The sequence below is a fragment of the Rhamphochromis sp. 'chilingali' genome, assembly GCF_963969265.1.
Source record: "Rhamphochromis sp. 'chilingali' genome assembly, chromosome: 1".
Taxonomy (NCBI): Eukaryota; Metazoa; Chordata; class Actinopteri; order Cichliformes; family Cichlidae; genus Rhamphochromis; species Rhamphochromis sp. 'chilingali'.
The window spans coordinates 13,997,325-14,019,575 of NC_137929.1; the positions used below are offsets into that span (position 1 = coordinate 13,997,325).

The following is a 22,251-nucleotide window of genomic DNA, read 5'->3' on the forward strand; positions in this document are numbered from 1 at the left end:
TTTATTTCTCTATCTGATAAGAAAACTATTCAATCAGATAGTTATTTGTGGTGAATGAAATACGGTTACAGTTTCAAGAAGTTTTAAGCACCAAATCCGAAATCCAAGCACTGCAATATTAAAATCCAATTCAATTTCTTGTTTGCTCCGAAATCTACGACATGACTATATACAGAAAAGCTTGACATGGTATGCAAAAAACCCCCCGAAGACAATACAAATACAAATACATGAACAAAAAATGTTTTAACTGTCAGTTATGTCATTTTAAAATTTTCCAAAACTAACATTTTCTTTGATTGACTGATATTAAATTGATTAGGGTCAAGTTTAGTGTGAACAATATTACACAAACAAGCACGTGTGTGCGCATGCGCACATATGAGAATCCCTTCGATCGCTTCTCATATGTGCGCATGCGCACATATTAGAATCGCTTCGATCGCTTGTGACGCGGTAACTTTGCTTTGATCCTTTCTGACGTCATAACTTTGCTTTGATCCCAAAACCCATAAATAGGAGCGCTCACCTGTTACTTTATGCTTAACGGACATTGACCTGCAGCAACTGAAACCCTTTCGAGAAGTTTTGAGAGCAATTTACGAGAGAAACCAAAACAAGTTCAGTTTTGTTTCTCACCAATCCACAGCGCAAACAGACACATTACACCATGTCAGCCAACCCATCCTTCGGCTCAGATGAGCTTGGAATATCTAAAGGGACCATTTTGGGAGATCACCACATGGTGGAGGCTTTCCTTGGAGAAGGAAGCTTTGGTGTTGTAACGAAATGTCGCGATACAAAAAACAACAAAACGGTTGCTATTAAAGTCAACAAGAGCGACCCTGAAATTCTGCTCCAGGCAAAACTGGAAATTTTCATCCTGGAGCAGCTACGACGCTTGGATCCAGACAGGTGCAACATTGTCGAATGGAACGGCTATTTCCTCGATGGAGAGCGCATTTGCTTGAATTTCGAACTCCTCGACCAAAGCCTGTCAGACTACATAGGGGACCGGAATAACCGAGGTCTCCCAATGAGAGAAATCAGGCCAATTTTGCATCAGCTCGCAAATGCTCTGTTCCACCTGGGTTCTGTGGGAATAGTGCATGCTGACCTCAAACCTGTCAACATCATGGTTGTGAACCGCAGTGAGTCTCAAGTCAGAGTCAAACTTATAGACTTTGGCATCGCATGTAACACCTCTGCAGTGATTCCTGGTGACTGTGTGGGGACAATTGGTTATTGTGCACCTGAGATTATGCTTGGCACTCCATATGATGAAGCAATTGACATGTGGTCTCTGGGGCTGGTAGCTGTGGAGCTTGCTACAGGGGTGCCTCTCTATCCTGGGGAAGACGATTATGACGTTTTGAAATTCATAATTGAAACTCAGGGTCAGCTACCAGATCATCTTCTAGAGTCTGGCTTGTACACTGACAGCTATTTCATCGAGGATAACCACAACGAACAGCGCTGGACATTTAAGACCCCAGAACAATTTCAATACGAGACAGATTATCGATCCAAGGAAACTCGATCGATAAAACTTAAGCGTCTCGATGACCTCGAACAACTGCTGAAAGTTAGGCGAGGACCGGAAAATGGCCAATCATTATTTGTAAGGCTAATCAAAGAAATGTTGGCCTTGGATGCAAATCAGCGCATAACACCCTCGGAGGTTCTGAAGCATCCCTTTTTCGACCCTGGCCTCTCAAGGAGAACCCCCTGCACGGACATGAATAGTACAGGGGGAGAACTCCTTGTGCTCTCTCAGCAGCCTTCAAGCTGGAAAAGTCATGGATCGCAAAAATTCAGCTGCAGTTTCCAAAACTCAGTTGAATTTCCTCAAAAAAGAGACATCAACACCTCAGCCAACCCATCTGCCTCTGAAGATGATCTTCAAATAACGAAAGGGACCATTTTAGGAGATCACCACGTGGTAGAGGCCTTCCTTGGAGAAGGAGGCTTTGGTTTGGTAACCAGATGTCGCGATACAAAAAACAACAAAACGGTTGCTATTAAAGTCAACAAGAGCGACCCTGAAATTCTGCTCCAGGCAAAACTGGAAATTTTCATCCTGGAGCAGCTACGACGCTTGGATCCAGACAGGTGCAACATTGTCGAATGGAACGGCTATTTCCTCGATGGAGAGCGCATTTGCTTGAATTTCGAACTCCTCGACCAAAGCCTGTGGGACTACATTGGGGACCGGAATAACCAAGGTCTCCCAATGAGAGAACTCGGGCCAATTTTGCATCAGCTCGCAAATGCTCTGTTCCACCTGGGTTCTGTGGGAATAGTGCATGCTGACCTCAAACCTGGAAACATCATGGTTGTGAACCGCAGTGAGTCTCCCGTCAAAGTCAAACTCATAGACTTTGGCCTCGCATGTCCTGCTTCTGCAGTGATTCCTGGTGACCGTGTGGGGACAATTGGTTATTGTGCACCTGAGGTTATGCTTGGCATTCCATACGACAAAGCAATCGACATGTGGTCTCTGGGGCTGGTAGCTGTGGAGCTTGCTACAGGGGTGCCTCTCTATCCTGGGGAAGACGATTATGACGTTTTGAAATTCATAATTGAAACCCAGGGTCAGCTACCAGATCATCTTCTAGAGTCTGGCTTGTACACTGACAGCTATTTCATCGAGGATAACCACAACGAACAGCGCTGGACATTTAAGACCCAAGAACAATTTCAATACGAGACAGATTATCGATCCAAGGAAACTCGATCGATAAAACTTAAGCGTCTCGATGACCTCGAACAACTGCTGAAGGTTAGGCGAGGACCGGAAAATGGCCAAACATTATTTGTAAGGCTAATCAAAGAAATGTTGGCCTTGGATGCAAATCAGCGCATAACACCCTCGGAGGTTCTGAAGCATCCCTTTTTCGACCCTGGCCTCTCAAGGAGAACCCCCTGCACTGACATGAATAGTACAGGGGGACAAAACCTTGTGCTCTCTCAGCAGCAATCATCGTTTGGGTGGCCAGAATTCTAGGGGAGCTAGAAAATTCTTGTGGAAAAAAAGCCCAAAACAATAACATCAACAAAAACAACCAGTGAATGTGGTCTTAAACTTGGGCACAATTTGGCTTGAAATCCATCAACTAATCTCTCAATATTCAAAGCGGAACAGCAGACAACTTACCATCACATCAGTCCTTCAATCAGACCTACAACAAACGTCTTCCTTCTCTCACCCCAACCGGTCGCAGCAGATGGCCGCCCCGACCTGAGCCTGGTTCTGCCGGAGGTTTCTTCCTGTAAAAAGGGAGTTTTTCCTTCCCACTGTCGCCAAAGTGCTTGCTCATAGGGGGTCATATGATTGTTGGGTTCTCTGTATGTACTATTGTAGGGTCTACCTTACAATAATACATACAGCCTTGAAGTGAGTGGTGATGTGATTTGCTGCTGAATGAATTGGGAACTAATTGGAAATCTGGATATTAATTAAATAAACCTGCTTTGAGCATCAATTAATTGTTGTTTGAAATTCTTTATAAATATATAAATATAGTGCCACTCTTCTACTGTTTAAATTGCAACTGTTTAAAACTGACTAATTTATTCATACACTTGAGCATAAACACACGCACAGTAAATGGCCTGTATTTGTACAGCGCTTTACTTAGTCCCCAAGGACCCCAAAGAGCTTTACACTACATTCAGTCATTCACACATTCACACACTGGTGATGGCAGCTACATTGTAGCCACAGCTGCCCTGGGGCGCACTGACAGAGGCGAGGCTGCCGGACACTGGCGCCACCGGGCCCTCTGACCACCACCAGTAGGCAACGGGTGAAGTGTCTTGCCCCGGGACACAACGACCGAGACTGTCGGAGGCGGGGCTCAATCTGGCAACCTTCCAATTACAGGATGAACTGCGAACTCTTGAGCCACGATTGCCCTATATACACATATACTTTACAGTACTAGTCAGTGCTTACATACTAGTTCTTTTCCCTACTTTTTCATGCTTACTGGTACAAATGCCTGTTACTAGAGTTAAATGCTATCAATGTATTCTCACAGTTATGGAACTGTACAAATGCATACAAAATAACGCTCACGTAAACATAACTGTGCACTAGTTTGCCCTTATTGCTGCAGTTTGTTTCAAGTTGTTCTCTCACACACACACACACACACACACACACACACACACACACTATGTAACGTTTCAGCAAGAAAATACCGCCCCTCCCCCCCACAGTGACACCACCACCACTAGTCTGCACAGCTGACATGAGGCAGCATGGATCCATCCTTTCATGCTATTTATGCCAAATTCTGACCCGACCATCTGCATGTCAGAGCAGAAATCAAGACTCATCAGACCAGGCAACATTTATCCAATCTTCTCATGTCAAATTTTGAGAACTGTAGCTTCAATTTCCTGTTCTTAGCTGACCAAAACGCTCTTCTGCATTCTTTGGTTGCAACAAATGGTTGTATGAGCTACGGTTGCCTTCCTATCAGACATTTTTCTCTGACCGTTGACATCAATAAGGCAGTTTTTCCAAGAGAACTGCCTTTCACTGGATATTTTCTCATTTTTGTCACCGAAAAGGGTGTCTGTGTTACTTCTTGTCTTATATATATTGTCTCTGTTTTCCTCTGTCCTTTGTCAGTGTCTGTTCACCTACCCCTGTGTCTCCATATTCCCAGTGTTCAAGGTTTCCGAGTGTTTTCCCAGTTTAGGTTTTCATGGTTGGTTCTGTTTGCTACTCAGCCAGAATAAACAGCTCGCTCTTTTTAAAAGTAGGCTCCAGAATGGATGATGGCATGTTCGCATGTCTTTATGCAACACTGAGTGTGCTGAACTAAAGGTAGGCCTAGTTTCATTTTCATGGTCATTATTATCATGACAATGATTACGCCTTATTCTGATTATTTCTCCCTTTTGGAGATGTAACATTTACATGAGGGGTGTAGGAACATTTCCCCCTAAATATTTTTAGATAAATTTTTGTTGAAGTCACTGTTTTTGTCGTATTGATGATGCAGCTAGAATAAGTGCTTTTAAATAAAAGAATAACCATTCAAAGTGCTCAGTGGTGAAACTGTAACTCTTTCAGAGTTTGACAGCTGGACAAGTGATGCCGTATTTAAAGAAACATGAGATGAGTGCAGCATATTATCTGAACAGAGATCATTCAATGAGCAAGAATAAACACTGAAAGAGAAACACTTCACTGTTGATTATCATATGAAGTCTAATAAAAGCTGTTAATCTGTTAATATCCTGCTAATCTGCATACGGCAAATACAGAACATGCGACTTTAAAGCATCCAGCAAAGTGATAACTGTCCTCTGCCCACTAAGTAGTGACTCTACAAAAGATTATTTTCAATATCATCTTTATATTATATTTAGTTATTCTCCAGCGCAACAATGTAAGGAGCTCTGTGATTGGTTAGGAAAGGACAGACTGGCCACCTCGATTTTTCTTCACTGCACATTGATCCATAGCTTTGCTCTGTAAAGGCTAACAAAGTGCTTTTGCTTTACAAAGACATTCAGCGTCGGTATTCACTCTTTTAAAATGCCACTGAACACTGGAGTGAAATGGAGCCCTGATCCTCAGAGTTTTATTGTTGCTAACATTTCTTATAGATAGCACAGATAGTGCCCCACTGCAGTAATCACTCATGTCTAGATATTCCTGTTAAAAATGAGTTTTTCCTCCCCACTGTAACATGGCAAACATAGCAAACGGATAATCCAGCTGAAGCTTCAGACAGCCGTCAGACAGTGAAACACTGCCATCTGCTGGACGCGAATAACACAGACGCTGCTTTGACGGGTGAGGGAGTTTCAACAAGTCTGCAACGACTCAAGCATCAAACTACAGAACTATTCTAGCGGACATGGTGCTCTAATGACTGCTTCATTAACGCAGGTCAGAAAGGATCAAACATATCAATAAATCATAAAACACAAAACGTCTCTTATTGCCCAGGGCTCAGGAAGTGAGTGTGTTCCTTATAGCCCAACACGTTCTCACTCCCAATTCGTCAAACGTGTGACGCATGGTCAGGCTCCCTCTGCTTCACTTATGGACCATATGGACCACCAGGTAAGACCATTTAAACGGACAGCATTTATAGAATGACTATTAAAAGTCTGCGAGTGTCAGTAATGTTAATGTGGTTATGTTAGTAATACACCGAGTGCTAATATAACAGCTTTAAGATGCATTTGTAGATATTATTACGTGTTTTACCGTCTTTATGGTGCTAGCTTAAAGTTACGGTGTAAACGTTAGCTTATATTGGAGGAAAGCTGTTACTGTTTAAACGATGTTAGCACAGAAATATTAGCTTCTGTCATGACTGATGAAGTTACTAGTTAATAAAGTTTCCAGTAAAGTGTTTAATCGCAGCCACAGACTGACAGCAAATATCTCGATTAGCTTCAGTGCATCTGTAATAAATATGTGCAAGTTTCAGTGCTTCGTTTAAACTGTATGATACTTATACTGACCCAGGGTCAGTGTAAAATACAATCCTAGCTGTGTGAACAAAGCCTGGCTGCTTTAATCCTGCATGACAAACCTCAGGATGCAGGTTATTATTACTCTTTCCTGCTGGCACACCTGTCACACCTGAGAGTCAGCTAGAAACTTACAGTGACGTGGACGTCATGCAAAGACTGCCAGACTCTGTAATACTGCAAATGATCAGTGACTCAGGTTATCACTAAACTTTAAACGGCACCTCTGTGTCTCTGTGTGCTGAACATCTAGGATTGAGTCAGGCTGCATTGACTGTGGGACTTTAATGTGTTAAAAGCAGGTTGAAGACGGCTCAGAAACATTTGAAGATTAAAATTTAGCATTATGGCTGCTGGTGGTTTGTAAAGCCTCTACTCAGCTGTATTTTTGTTACTAATTTATGTTTGTTGTTGTTTAACACAGATTTCAGAAGAGCAAATATGCTTAATAGTTTAACTAGATTTCATTTGTCAGTGTGGGACTGCTGAGTCACCTGAAGAACTCATTTCATTCATTCTCCACATGATGTTCATTTACAGAAATGTTTCACAGGAACTGATTTCTCCCAAAGGGTGAACTAGTGTGTTTCCATAGATTACCTCTGTATGAATGTACTTCTTAAATGAAGGCAAGTGTTTGTCCTTTTTTGTTCCTCAGGTACAGTACGTGATATCAAGGGCAGGCGGTCATCACTGGGGGTAGACAAGAAGCAGACGTACTTCCAAGAGGGAGCTGCAGTGAGGTCAGAATCTGAAACAGCTCAGGTTTATATTTTAGAGGTTATAAAAAATCAAAATGTATTATTTAAAGAAACCTTTAAATAATAGTCATAATTATGATTATTATAAGAAATATCAAACATTTAAGTGGATTTTCTGTTACACATATCGTGTTAGCCCTGCAATAAACTGGCAGCCTGTCTTTGTCCTGTATCAGCTGGGATAGGCTTCATCCTCCTGCAACCCTGAATTGGATACATTGTATTCCAATTATGTAATCTGATCATTTACAAACTCAAGGTATCTAATCAAAATGTAAGTGATGCCGCCCTTGACAGACAGGGAGATTTTATTCCTCAAAGACCATCATCCAGTCGAAGTACTAGTTGCCACGTGGTCAGTGTTCTCACAACCATTGATTTTATCTCACAACTTGTTTTCACCAAAGAATTTCAGTAAGTAAATATTCTTCAATCTCTTTTTCCCCCCAGTGTCTGCAGATCAGCATCAGTGTCCACGTGAAGAACCTAGTTATGTTGCCAGTGTCAACCCAACAAAAGGTACTTTACCTTCTTGTATATATTGTGATTCCTTTACTTTTATATTTGTTGTTATAGTTGAGTTAGGCAGGGCTTTTGTGCAGTCCTAAGAAACATACTGCCTAGAGTGTTTTTCACTTTGTGGAAGAGTTTCTTTATTTTTTTTCTGTTAGTGTGTGGAACTGAGGTGCTTCGTCAGGAGCTCCTTCAGTTGTTGGAGGATGGAGAAGAGGACGCAGCCATGACTTGTGAGACGTTGTCTGAGTCAGCTGCTACTCACTGGGCGATCAGAAACATGGTGTCCTTGCTAAAGTGGAAAGAGGCCAGGCCTTGTCTTATAGACAATATGTTAGCTACTCTGGATCCACAGTCACACCGTGTGTGTCAGTGTGGCAAACAAGTAGTTGTGAGGTGTCTGGACTGCCTGCCTCTTCCATTCCTTTGTGCTGACTGTGATATTGCAGTTCACACACGCTTTGTCCTGCACAGCAGAGAGGCAGTAACAGGAGGGTTTTTGCAGCCTTCATCAGAGTTTCACAATCCAATATGTACGGTTTTTAAGTCTTATGCATTTATTGCTATGTACTATGAGTGTGTGCTGTTATTGTATATTTATTGTGTATCATTTAATTTCCAATTCTTTTTATATATATTGTGTGTTTTTAATGTTAGTTCGGCTGTTGCCTGTGCAAAGACCAGACTGTGTGTGACTGCCCAGCAGGTAACGTTGAGGTTTCACCCGGTGCAATTGTGGCTCTTGTAACCATAAATGGTAAGTTGCTCTTTTGTCACACAGTACATACACAATAGATGTGTTTGCAGGTTTTAGTGCAAATTGTACATTGCTACATTGTTTTGAATTACCCTCGGCCCGCAGTATATGTGGGCACCTGTCAAAGGTCATTTGGATTTACCAGACCGCTTTGAAAACAACATGGGAAAAAATGAATGTCTTTGTTGAGCCATGACTGGATTTCTCCTTATCCTTCCTAAAGGCCGTTATAACCTTGCACTGCCAGTGGTGAGCTGCACCAGCTGTGGCCTAATGTGGTCCCCCTCAGTTAAGGACTTCCAGGGTGGTGGATATTGGCCTGGCACCTTAAATTTCTGCACCCTGTTTTCAATGGATGTCTTTCAGTCTTTCTATGACATTAAGAAGCTGCAGCAGGGATGTCACTTAAGGCCTTTGTCAAAGTGCTGGATGAACGAACAGCCCATTTTGGAAGGGTGAGTTTCTAAATTTGTCAAGTTTAAGGAAATTGTGCAAATCAATGTTTATGATGACTGTCCGTGAATATTCTGTTGTTTGTCCTCTACTTAAAAGACTGGCCGAATATCAGCTGATGCCTTCAGTAAAAGTTTCTTGGAGTGGAGTGCTGTAAAGTGTGAGGTGGACAGGATGTGCAAGGAGCCATGCTTTAGCTGCCCTGCCTGCACTCCAGACATGCTCGCCGTCTCAGTTGATGGAAACTGCAAGCTTTATCGCTTTCAATCAAATGCAAGGTACGTTATGCATTGTGTACATAAATCAAATATGGATTTGTACAAAAATTGTATTTTGATGTTTCTTTTCAAACAACTGTCACCGTGTTCGTTCAGCACTTCAGAGCAGGGGAACTTTGAAGGTGTCTTCATTGAGAAAGATGAGGAAGTTGCTGAGTTTGTGAAATACATCCAGAGACACACAAATGATGTAAGATACACATATATATCAGTGCTGTCAGCGTTAATCTTGTTAAAATGACGTTAACGCCATAACCATATACTCATACGTGTGTGTGTGTGGATACATATTTGGATGGGTGGATATTTATTTTGTTTTTCTCTTGGTGTTGTCGTAATACTATTTACTTGACTTTATCTTAATGTGTACTTCATTTTGAGTAGCTCACACTTGGATGTGCGAGGTATACTGCAGCTTGTAGTCTTGGATACGTTTAAGACATTTTGTTATAAGGTTGAATGAATTCAGCAGTCATGTATTGTGACCTCCTTTCTATAGATCAAATGGGGAGGTGCGTTTCAGGATGGGGCCGGTTCTACAGTTGGAGAAGAGGTGGAGCAAGTAAACAGTTTCCTGTCTAGGGCGGCCATCACAACGAAGTACATGTCTAAAGCAGGTGTGTGTCTGTGTGTGAGATTCCACTCAGTCTCCTGCTCATTCATTCTTATTTGTATACTAACTGAAATGCAGGGCGAACAGACATGCTGAGCCTCCTGGCTTTGGGCTGGAACAAAAGGAAAGTGGAACAACTGGGCCGCACTTTGAGCCAGAGATATCTAAAGGTCATTTTTTCAACACCCATTTTAATGTGTGTGGTAATGGGGGGGAAACACCAGTACTCTAAAAATGTCCATATGAATGACATTTATTAATGTATTCTTAGATCATAAGGATCCTTAGAGAACAAGTGGAGAGCCTGAATGCGAGCAGAAATGAGCTGGGTGTGGATGACGACACACTGCAGCAATGGGCTGAAGGTGAGTCTCAATATAATGCACTCGTGTATAACAACAGGACCCACCATGGCCTCATTAAAGAACTTAGAGTTAAGATCTTTCTGACAGTGTCAACAAACAATGAAAAATAAGCTTGTAAAAGCAGAATTGATGGCAGAGTTGTTGCGTTTGATCAAATTGGATTGGACCTGGGTTGAAGTGATGTCGTACTAGTTGGTTTTATAAAGCTGAACACCAACATACTTGTTATCTCATGATAATGCAGCACATGAAGGCTCCAGATGTCTTATAATGAATATCATCAAGTCAGTGATTACAGAGTCCACTGTAGTTTGGTGACTGTTACTCATCCTGTGTTCTGATTAATATTCCTCTCACTTAGAAACGGATCAAACTGATGGCAGCCTTGGAGCGTTGCAGGCACGAGTAGAGCAGCTTGTCGTCATCATCAGAGTGCGAACACAAAGTCTTTACAGACAAAATGGTGTCACAGTTTCTTTGAAACGGACCGTTTGATGCTCAGTTTGTACAGCTCGTACAGCTACTTTGTAAACAGAATAAAATCAGATCCAGGTTTGTTTAAGCTGGATGTGATTTGTTCTAGCAAACGAATTGATGAGTGTAGATTAAAATGTAAATATATGCATTATGTGAAGGTGTTCCTTTTTATGATTATTTACAGATAGCAACAAGAGGCGACACAGAATTCACAAGGTCATCTTAGATGAGAAGAAACGCTTGGCGGCTGCTGTTGACGACTACAACAAGGAAACAAGCAACAAAGCAAATCGTATCCAGTGATGCCCTCATGCAGAGCGACGTTTGGCCCTGGCAGAGCACAAGTGAACGTAAGCTCTTGATTTCTAAATATCCTTTTTAAACAAACTCCCAGTATCTGAGCAGCAGTTGAATGTTTTGTTCTTGAATCATAATATGCTGCTATGTTTTCCCATCTGATGTTGTTAAACTGCAGCTGCTGCTGACCTCCGGACAAAGAGAAAGGTCTTTGAGAAGGTGATGGCTGTGAGGCGCCTGAGAGAGGAGGAGATGATCCTTTGCAGGGAGATGCAGCATCACTGGACAGTGTTGCGAATGCGATCTGTGGTGTTGGGGACAATCTCCTCAGACTGTAAGCACATCTTTTATTTATTTATACATTTGGTGATGAATTGATTGAAAATAATAGCAGATGCTAAAGTCTTACTGGATCTTTTACCTATATTTGGGTTGCTAGCTAACACTGCCTTCTCCCTTAAAAAAAGTTTAATTACATGATCCTAACTCCTTGTGTTTATGAGGTGAGGTTTTTTTGTTTGTTTGTTTGTTTTACTTATATTTAATAGTTTTGTTGTTTTTACAGCCTCCCTTGTTGGCATGTCGGAGGATGCACAGAAAGGACTCCATAGTCTGGTTTAAAAACAAAGTGAACTGAAAGCTGAAACGCTCAAAGTAAAGGACGTGTACAAGAGAATCCTCAGCCACCAACCACTCCTGGAAATGGACTCGGAGGAGGAGGAGGACGTTTCAGACGATGAGAGTGATTTGAGCACTTCTGATGAAGACTGATTGTGTCATCATTGATGTTATGTTTGCTAGAATAAAAAGTTAATCACATCTGTTTAATGTGATTTTTATAATGTCTGTTTTAGAAATTGCTTATCAACAGACATTTTACATGTTGAGAAGAAAAATGTAATTCCCTTGGTGCAGTTGTTTACCCTGAATCATTCTTTCCCATCTAATTTAATGACTCGTGTACATGTTCAGATACAATAACATAATTGAATTCATGGGATGCTTTCTGGGCTGCTCAAATTACCACAAAATGTAAAAGCACCAGGCAGCACACTCACAAGGACATGTTTTGTTCAGTGTTTTGTTGAAGAAATCAACAAGTACAACTGAGATGTTTGCTGTAGTGGTGTGTTTGTTAAGAAGCATGCCAGCACACTGGTGAACTGACAGTCCCAGAATGCACCCGAGCCAGTGACTCGCCCCAGAACAAATGACATTAATTATCTAGAAAGACAACCGTGATCAAAGACTAAGTAAAAGAGTAGGAAACAAAAGATAAGGAAAGGTACTGTGGGGTAGGAAAGAAAGGCCAGAGCTGTGCAAAATGACCTCCAGCAGGCCACAAATATGCACGTCTGCTCAAACGGTCAGATACTGACTCCATGAGGGTGGTATGAGGGCTCGACGTCCACAGGTGGGGGTTGTGCTTACAGCCCAACACTGTGCAGGATGTTTGGCATTTGCCAGAGAACACCAAGCTTGGCAACTTTGCCACTGGCGCCCTGTGCTCTTCACAGATGAAAGCAAGTTCACACTAAGTACTTGTGACAGAGTCTGGAGACATATTGGAGAACCTTCTGCTGCCTGAAACATCCACCAGCATGATGGTTGGGCAGTGGGTGACTAATGGTGTGGGTGGCATTTCTTTGGGGGACCGCACAGCCCCCCGTGTGCTCGGCAGAGGTAGCCTGACTGCCATTAGGTGCTGAAATTAGATCCTCAGACCCCTTGTGAGACTAAATGCTGGTGCGGGTGGCCCCGGGTTCCTCCTAATGCAAGACAGCGCTAGACCTCATGTGGCTGGAGTGTGTCAGCAGTTCCTGCAAGACGAAGGCATTGATGCTGTGGACTGGCCCGCCCATTCCCCAGATCTGAATCCATTTGAGGACATCTGGGACATCACGTCTCACTCCATCCACCAACTGCACCACAGACTGTCCAGGAGTTGGCAGATGCTCTAGTCCTGGAGTCTGGGAGGAGATCCATCAGGAGACCATCTGCCACTTCATCAGGAGCATGCCCAGGTGTTGTAGTGAGGTCATACAGGCATGTGGAGGCCACACAGACTACAGAGCCTCATTTTGACGTGTTTGAAGGACATTACATCAAACCAGATGAATGATTCTGTATTGCACTGATCAAGGAACCAACCCAATAGGAGCTAAAGGCATCCTCTTCACATTACTTAACATAGTGAGTTTATACTATGTTTAATGTGCATTTTCTTCATCAGTCTAGAACATAACATGTTAGCGCTCCCTGGTTCTTTTTGGAGACAGATCCTGAGACAGCAGGCAGCTTTGGAGAACTCATGCCAGCTGTGGTCATTAAGGAAAACTTTGATTTAATATTGATTTCATGACAACTATCCTCAGGCACATATTCCTGGATATATACAATGACACGAGTAGACACTAACCCCCAGCAGTCTGGTGCTATGACAGCATAACTAAGGGCTGACCTGAACCAGCCCCAACTATAAGCTCTATAAAGAAGTAAAGTCTTATGCCAACTCTTAAAAGTCTTGACCATGTCCACCTCCAAAACTCATAATGGACTTTGGAGGTGGACAGCTATCAAGCTCCTCACAGAGGAGCAGCTTGACAGCTAACAGCTCCCAATTTACTTTAGTCCAAATACATGAATTCAAATTGAGGTGATAACTATTTATCAACAGTATGAATGTCTGTTCCCGTCCAACAAAGTTGTTACTACATACCATGTTGAGCAGGGCTTCCACTTGACTTTAACTTCTTCTTTTTCCTGAAAAACATGATATAAACAAACAATTAATTCAGAAAGACATGCAGGTTGCATACAAAAAGGAGCCTACAAACATTTGTGTACTGTTGAATGGCTCAATATATTATACAGTTAGTTTACAAAAATATAAGAACCACTACAATGCTTGTACTGCCAGCATCGAGTGCATGTCAGCAAAGCAACACTGCTTACATTGTGGCTCACAAGCTCCACTCCTTTTCATCAAAACCAAAATTTTATCTACATTCTGTTTTTTACACTTTAAATCCCAGTTAGGTTAAATATTACCAGTAGCTTTTCAGATAAAACAGTAATAAAGTCCTAATGGTTTCATAAATCTTCATATTTTTTTTCATATAAGCATCGGGGACAAGGCTGTCTTGCAACTGTTGAGGTCACTAGTGTGCGCCCTATTTCTTCCAGGATCACTCTTCATTTGTAGGTTTTAGTGGACTCCTACTACTGTGAAGTGGTTTTCATGGGACAGGGGCTTGTATTCCAAGATCTGGGAGATTGTAGAAATGAGCTGTGATGCCCTTCTTGCCATCTTTCCAGAAATATCAGTGATCTGGAAGCTGTTAGGCTGACTTACAGCAGCAGCACTTTCTGCACCTGCAGAAACTCCAGGACACATTTACTAACAGTGTTTGTTGCTGTGTGTGCTGCAGCTGCAGCTTTGAATTTTTTTTGAGAGCTAATATTTTGGCTTTGGTGTCTTGTTATGAAATGTACAAGAGTAAGAGTGTTAGCATGTGTGTCAAAGCTACGTTTGACTGGGAAACTCAAAGCTCAACAACCTGTATCAACAACAATTCACTGCAGCCTGTGTAATATTTGATGCATCATAATTTATTCCAGTCTATCTTGCAAATACATGTTTGCGTTGCAATGTCATGCACAACACACACAACTATTAGAGCCTTAAGATCAAACCTGCGTCATTCTTTTGGTCCACTGCAGTGTAGCAGTCAAACAAGGAGAAGTGAAGTGGCCCCAAATGGCCAGGATAGAGATCAGAGGGTTAATGCGTAAAATGCATAAAAATATTATTGATTACAGGATAATACATTAATGTTAATATCAACAATAAGCTTTTTACTCTGAAGTTACAAGTATAAACAATGCTGTTACATTTACACTTAAATTTTTTACTATAAGTATGGAAACAAGTGAACAGCATTTTATAATAAGTTTAACTGGAATTCTGTACACTGAAAAACAAACAACAGATAAAAAACACAAACAAACAGCCAGTGCCTTCATCTGTCCATTAAATGTCAAACATCGCTTTGACCTGTAGTCTCTGCTCGTCAGCACATGCTTTTAAAAAGAGCTCCATGTCCTCTGCAAACTGAAAAACAAAGAGGAAGAAGTCCCTCTACACAAAAACACTGTGGATGACAGGCCAGGCAAACATCTACTGACCTGTTTGAATGCCTCCTCATCATGTGAGCCTTGAAGTTTTTTTGTAAGAAGACTAAGACCACAGTGAGGACGTTTCATTTTCATGGACTTTCCACAAGCCCCAGTTTCATTTAGCACAGAGGGTGGAGCACATGAATGTTCTACCCAAGATTCAGGAAATGGTTTAGATGCTGGAGACGAGACATGGAGAGGGAGACGAGGCTCCACGGAGAGTTCAGTGGGGAGCAGTCCTGAATGCTGACATGACAATAATTGCCTTGCCATATCCCCACGCTGTATGACTGTCATGTTACAGAAGGGCAGTGAAAGTGCACCGGCACATCATTTTGTCTGTAAGAGAGAAAAAAAGAAAAAACATGTAATTTAAATGTAGTTGTATAGAATGCAGTCAGTTTATCTAACAATCAGATTGTACATATTAACAAAAATATCCAAGCCGTCCTCAATAATGAAAGCAAAATGGTGTGGATCACAAGAGCTGTCAGGAAATGTGGTGAACAGGAAAAATATTTAATGAAAACACTTTTTTCTCTCGCTGATGAATGAACTGAACTGTACAATGTGAAAAATAACTTTTAAGTCAACAAAGACCTGCAGAGGTGCTGAAAAGAAGTGCATATTTATGACTTTAACTATGAGGTATATTTAATACCAACATACCTTTGAAAGGCAAAGCACTTTGAATGTGTCCATTTATATGCTGCTCAATCTTTGCCCTGACAGCAGGGCTGAAAGTGGGGCACAGAGGGCAGTGAAACAGCCAACACGTGGTGCATTCCTGCAACTCTGGCCTGGAGGCAGAACTCCAATTTGATATTTGCATCTAAAACAGAGAGAAAAACAGATAAACACCATATACACATTTAAGTTCAGGTTTTAGCAGAAATAACACGTTACAGTTAGCATGTAAGAGATTTGGGAGAAAATTCTTTACAAAAACATAATTTACAAGAAACTTTTATTTGTGACATACGTATCTATTGACATATAAAAGACAACTGAACAAAGGCTAACTAACATCTGGGCAATAAAGCAGAATAAATAGAGAATATTAGTATTTATACATATATAAAACTCTCTGTGACGACCTTTACAATGTTTTTGCAGGTGGAATGAGAGATATGAATAAAGTGCAATATGCAGTAAATGGAACAATGTGCATTGATGTTACAGATCGTGAAAAGTAGTGAAGTGAATTTGTTCATAACAAGCAAAAATCAAATACGTTTGAAACTGACCACTAAATGCTAACCAGAGGTGTCAAAAGTGCACATTCTTACTAAAGTTTAGATGCCTCGGGGGTCTGACCGTTGTTGTAGCGCTAACAAAGTGCCAACGTAATCAGTGTAAGCAAACTAGATGATTCCTACAATTATATAATTATTAACGGCAAATTTAGACATGAAAGACTCTGTAACAACCTTTACGATCCACTTGCAAGGTTTCCACAGTCGATGGCTGTATCCCAATTCAGGGTCTGCAGCCTTAAAGTTCGCAGCCTCAACGGTCCATGAACTCTGAACATCTGAACTCTGAAGCATGAACTCTGTGTCAAAGATTCAAGTTGCAGTTATTTATATTTCCTATCACCTTAAATCTTCACTCAAAGACACTCAAGTATCTGTGACAGTGTGTATATAGATGTATCATATATAAGAGAGAAATATTGTTCTTTTAATATGTTGGCATTACTAAATTTGGCTCAATGCTTACATATATGTGTAAAAAGCAAATGTACGAGCTGTGATAACTGTGTCTGATAGAATGAAGAGTAGACTGATAAATGAAATATTCCTTTATTGGGTGAGAAAATCAGACCATGTCATAACTGCTTTAAGTCATACAGAATAGACATCAGAGCCTTAAACAGGCTGACTTCTGCTAAATGGGTCAAACTGGGCAGAAAGTCTACAAACACATAACATCCTTATAGAAAATGATGTAACACTATAGATCAACTTAGCTCAGAATATATAAAGCAAATAAACAATTACAGCAATATGATGCAACAAACACAGCAGTGCTACTGATCCAAAATACTCAAAGCTTCATAGAACTGAAACAAACATTTATTTTTAGCTCCATTCTGCTGCTGATACAGACTTTAGGTTTCTGAACATTAAACTTGTTGCTGCCTTTCATAGTGCGTAACTTGAAGGCCCTGAGTACTTTCTCCCACACTGGAAACACTGGGATGACAACATTATTTGAACATTACCTAATAAGACTGATTCAGCACAGACAGTTATGTTAAACTTTCCTAGCAGTCCTTCACAAACAGGGAACAGTCTGTCTATTCTCTCCATCTGTCAGCTGCTGCTGGCTCTTCCTCCTCCTCTTCCTCACACACTGCTGAGTTTGTCCTGGTGGATCATCAGGGCTGCAAAGCCTCACAGATGATGTGCAGCAGTGGGTCCCTCAGTCTGTCCTCACTCTGGACACTTGCAGTCGTCACACATGGAAATCAAATGTGTGATAAGGTGCAGGATTCAAACACAAGTGTGACTTATAAACACATGTTCATACTTTTATTCCACAATCAGAGAGAAAGAAACAGAGAGAGAGTGCAGGACCATAGCTGGACTCGCCATCGGGCATACCGGGCATTTGCCCGGTGGGCCGCTGGCGATTTTTTGCTTTTATGGGCCGATCGATTTTTTTTGGAAGGGTATAAATAATGAAAGGTGTTGGATTGGCCAATTGGTCATGATCGACTCTGGGCTGGACCAATTACAGCCGAGGAGGTCGGATGCACCCTCCCCCTTGTTTAGCAATCTTATAGATTAGATAGATAAAAAAAGGAAAGAAGGTGCAGAAAAAATTAGGGCCAAAAAGAAACAAGCCCTTCAGGCAGACGCTGCCAAATGTGCAAAAATAACTGAATTGTTTGGCGGTAGCTGTGGCATAGCTTCCACAGATTTAGCAACATCAGCAAGTGGTGGAGGCCAGCAGGTGGATAAGGGAAAGGGGAGGCAAGAGGAGGAGAGACCCGAGGCCGCCACCGGTCATAGTGGCAAAGGAACTGAACTTCAGGTAAGAAGTTATGACCTGCTGTCTATCTGTGTCAGATATAAACCAAGTTTAGTTGTAGTTTGTTTTCGTTGTGCTGACTTTTTACAGTCGCTTAGAATAACTGGTACTAGCTAGCATGACGGAGTTTATATACTGCTGGGCGGGTGCTATGAAGTTACTGATAGTAAATTTTATTTTATGCTTAAGGTTAGTTTCTCAAACTCCTCAAAATCTTAACAAATTGTGCCAATCCTTACATGTTGCACCAGGCTGATTTATCATCAAAAGTGGAGAAGTCTGTGACAGAGGAGACAGAAGAGCAGCAGAGAGAGATGGAGCAAGAGAGAGAAATAAAAGAGCAGGAGATGGAGATGGAGAGATGACTTTATGTCATCCATGAGGGATGCATTTGACATATGTTTCACATATTATAGCCCAACAAGTTACTTATAGCAATTTAAATACGAGCAATCACTTTTTGGCAGACAATCACTTTTTGGCACAACACCGGCTATTTTTTGTGTTTCTTTTTATCGCTCTGTAGCTGAGTTCAATTGAAAGCCTGCATGCGCTAGTACCTCTTGCCACAAGTTCCCAGAATCCTTTGCGGTTTTTACCCCTGAATGACGTCACATTTTTGGTGGGCCGGTCTCTAGTCAAAATGCCCAGGCCGATTTTTTGTCCCAGTTCAGCCCTGTGCAGGACAGACAGACAGGTGACAGTCTCAGGTGTACACACTGCTACAAACAGGAGGATTTAGTGTTTGTGTTATTACGAGTGCAAACAAGAAGAGTTCCAGATGGTGCAGTGGACACATGTGTGACTGCTGTGATTAAAGCATCTTTCTTTCAGCTTAACGAGTGAACCGTCAGCTCGTTCAAACACACGTTAAAGTCCGTTTGGCTCGACACCACCGAACAGAGGCAGCAATATAACATAGCTAACATTAACAGTGCAGTGAATCCTGCTTGTGCCGTGATGTTCAGGACTGCAAACCGAGCAGCATCACTGACTTTCAGCTTGTTGTGTTTGTGGATAAATGACTGACTTTAATTATCCACAAAATCATCACATTCTCTGTAGGATTAAGGTCGACTATTGAACAGCATATATTTTAAAGTAAAGGCTTTAAAACCAAGTAAACACTGAAAGTACAAACATCACTAATGTCACATAACTTTGCCAACATGTGGCCAACAGGAATGTTTTAATGTTCTTCATTATTAAACATTTGCACATAAATAAGTGACATAATATTCAGTACTTACTTCTGAAAGTTTACTCTTCAGCCGCCCCTCTTCCGCCGTTTTCTTTCGGCAACATTATCCACACCCACCGCCGCGCCGTTCTCTCAGAACTGAAGAAACTTCTTGGATAAAATGTCTTCAAGAAATTTAAAGCAGTTCAGACACTTTTCTTTCCCAGCTCCTCAGACTGTCCACCCTGTTAGCTTGGTTAAGCAGCCATGAAGAGTAGAAGGCCAAGTATGAGTTTCAAACAATAAACACATTTATTTTTAAACCCTGCAAATAAACAACATTAACATCAAAAGTTTTACATTTCCTAAATGTATCCCACAATCTGAATATAACACCCACTTCCCCACGTTTGATCCGCTGTGTTAAATATGATTAAGAACAGAATGCAATCATTTGCAAATCCTATAAACCAGTATTTTAAACAAAGTGAGAAAATGAAACATTTAAAGAAAAATATTAGCCCATTTTGAATTTGATGGCAGCATCCTCTCTCCATAAACTAAAGGCTTTACGATGTTTAGTGCTGGACCATGTTGGTTAATGTGTAAACTCAACAGTTTCCATTTTGATTAACCTGACCAACATCTAACATAGAACACCTTTGAAGTGGACCTCGCAGCCTGTGGATAACTTCAAACACGTCGAGGTCTTCAGAGGCTGAACTTTGACCCAGCATCACAAGGAGCGCCATAAACACTTGTTACGGTTATTAGAAGGAACCCAGCCTTTAGACACCCCCACAACGACATCGTGACCAAGGGTCTGTTGCATGATTTTTAACATGGCTACAATGTGTCGTCTGCTGCGTCATCGTTTAATACAACAACGTACTGAAAGAGAGCATTCAGCATCTGACTGAGCTGGACTAACCTTCCCTTTCAAAAGTGAAAACTGCAACATAAAACTGGAATACAACCAACTTCTAATGAAATGTAACATTTTATAACATGAACACAGATTCCAGGTGAGCTGTGTCCTCCAGGACTGGATTTACCAGAACAGGTATGAGGACGGTGCCTGACGGGCATGTACGAGCTGGAGTGGATCCCAGCTAACACAGGGTGAGGAGACAGACCACCGTTCACGCTCACACTTATTCACCAGTTAACCTAACCCCACTACCTGAATGTGTGTGAACTGTGGGAGGAAGCCAGAGTCCCCTGAGAGGACCCACACAAACACGGGGAGAACATCCAACCTCCACAGAGACTCTCTCTGCACTAAAAGCACAAAATAAAAATCACACCGTCATGTAATTCAAGAAACTGGTCTTAAAAAACATTTAATCTAATATGTCCACATGGAGCCCGTGTTAAGGTCCGTACTGGGCTTCAGAACATCAAGTGAACAACGTCAGATGGGACCTGAGTGCGTTGTCTCCTGATAGAAAGTGCTGAGGATCAGAAGGACTCAGGGACAACACGATATCTGTCCAGCAGAGGGCGGCATTATTCCAAACGGCTCCATCCTAGAAACATGATGTGGAACAGCTGACCTGTAGATCTGCTCAAGAACAATCGTCACAGTCTGATCACAGTCAGTCCCACGTCTGCCATGTTCTCAGCTTCCTTTAGTACAGGTAGCTTTAATGATCATTTCAAGTGTGGTTGTTTCATGGAAACAGAGAGCAGACTGCAACATCTGTGACAGCCTCCTCTAACACTCTGATGGACGTGTGGACAGCAATGCTGCCTGGAACAGTACCGATGTTTCAGGGCTGATGACGTTTTTGGGTGGGACATCTACATCCTGACATATCAAGGTTACTTTACTTTTACGTAAATTTGCTTTACAGAAAAATAATAGCATTTGTCATCCCTTCACAAACACACACATCGATTTAAACCTGACAGACACATATTTGGAAATTAGACGCGATTAATCAAATCAGAAAAACAGTTATTAGTTATTAAGTTTAGTGACGGCAGCAGGGACAAAGCTGCTTTTATAAGACTTTGTCCTGCATCATTCTCATGATAAAACAGACTCAATGGCCCCAAGATATTTATATGACTGCACTTGCTCAGGTTTGTCCGGATTTCAAACTGTTCTAAAAGTCTTTTGATTCAAATCTGGGGCTGTGTTATTGAAAGCAGCAGAGAAATTGATGAACTGAAGTCCTTTACTCTCTACATGTTTGACAATCAGGTGAAGTAGAATCAAAAGCGCGTCCTCCACTCCTCTATTGGGCTTATGTGCAATCTGCATTGAATCAAGCTGAAGTTCAGTGTCTTCCATAATCACATTTCTGATGATTTGTTCAAAGACTGAGGTGAGGGCAGCAGGCCTGAAGTCGTTTAGAACTTTTGGACGACTAGATTTAGGACCAGGAACCACAACAGCTTCTTTCCCAAGAGAGGGCATGAACGATTTATTCAGAATAACCTAAAATATGGGACTGAGTTCTTGAGCACAAGTGTAGGAGCCATATGAGTTGTTCCTTTTTGTTTTGGATTAAGAGGGTTGGTTTAAATGCACACCTTGTATTGGTGCACGGGTGTGGGGCGTGACTCGTGGGCGTGTTAGGTGATAAATGTGGTTGCACTCACCTGATGAGCAGAAAGGTCGGGTGAGCATGAGGGGAACCTGTTGACCCCAGCTTGAGTCATTTTGATGCATTTTTGGCTGTAACTTGATGTATGTTTTATGCACTAATTGATGCCATAGGCCGATGTTGTAGTTTGGTGTAGTAATTGGTGTAATTCTTGTGAGATGCAGTCATTGTGTTTGTGCAGTCTGTGCATTTGTTTAATAGTTCGATGTGCTGATTT

The 22,251-nt window shown here is 41.6% G+C and overlaps 2 protein-coding genes across 16 annotated transcripts in view; one reads left to right on the plus strand and one right to left on the minus strand.

Annotated features, from left to right (window-relative positions):
• LOC308393807 (uncharacterized protein) overlaps positions 1–22,251 on the minus strand; it is an 810,936-nt gene that overhangs the window by 626,207 nt on the left and 162,478 nt on the right. The gene's annotated exons all lie outside the window — the stretch shown is intronic.
• The window catches only part of LOC308394179 (uncharacterized protein), a 28,761-nt gene continuing 12,556 nt past the window's right edge, over positions 6,047–22,251 (plus strand). For 3 of the 15 annotated variants that reach the window (XM_080878362.1, XM_080878361.1, XM_080878364.1), the window contains exons 1-9: positions 7,257–8,538; positions 8,762–8,993; positions 9,091–9,269; positions 9,366–9,459; positions 9,769–9,886; positions 9,961–10,052; positions 10,154–10,247; positions 10,909–11,074; positions 11,200–11,355. In XM_080878362.1, the coding sequence (XP_080734488.1) occupies positions 8,937–8,993; positions 9,091–9,269; positions 9,366–9,459; positions 9,769–9,886; positions 9,961–10,052; positions 10,154–10,247; positions 10,909–11,027 (753 nt within the window). In that variant the 5' untranslated portion in view covers positions 7,257–8,538; positions 8,762–8,936 and the 3' untranslated portion in view covers positions 11,028–11,074; positions 11,200–11,355. The other 12 variants (XM_080878366.1, XM_080878370.1, XM_080878372.1 and 9 more) reach the window with 12 other exon arrangements.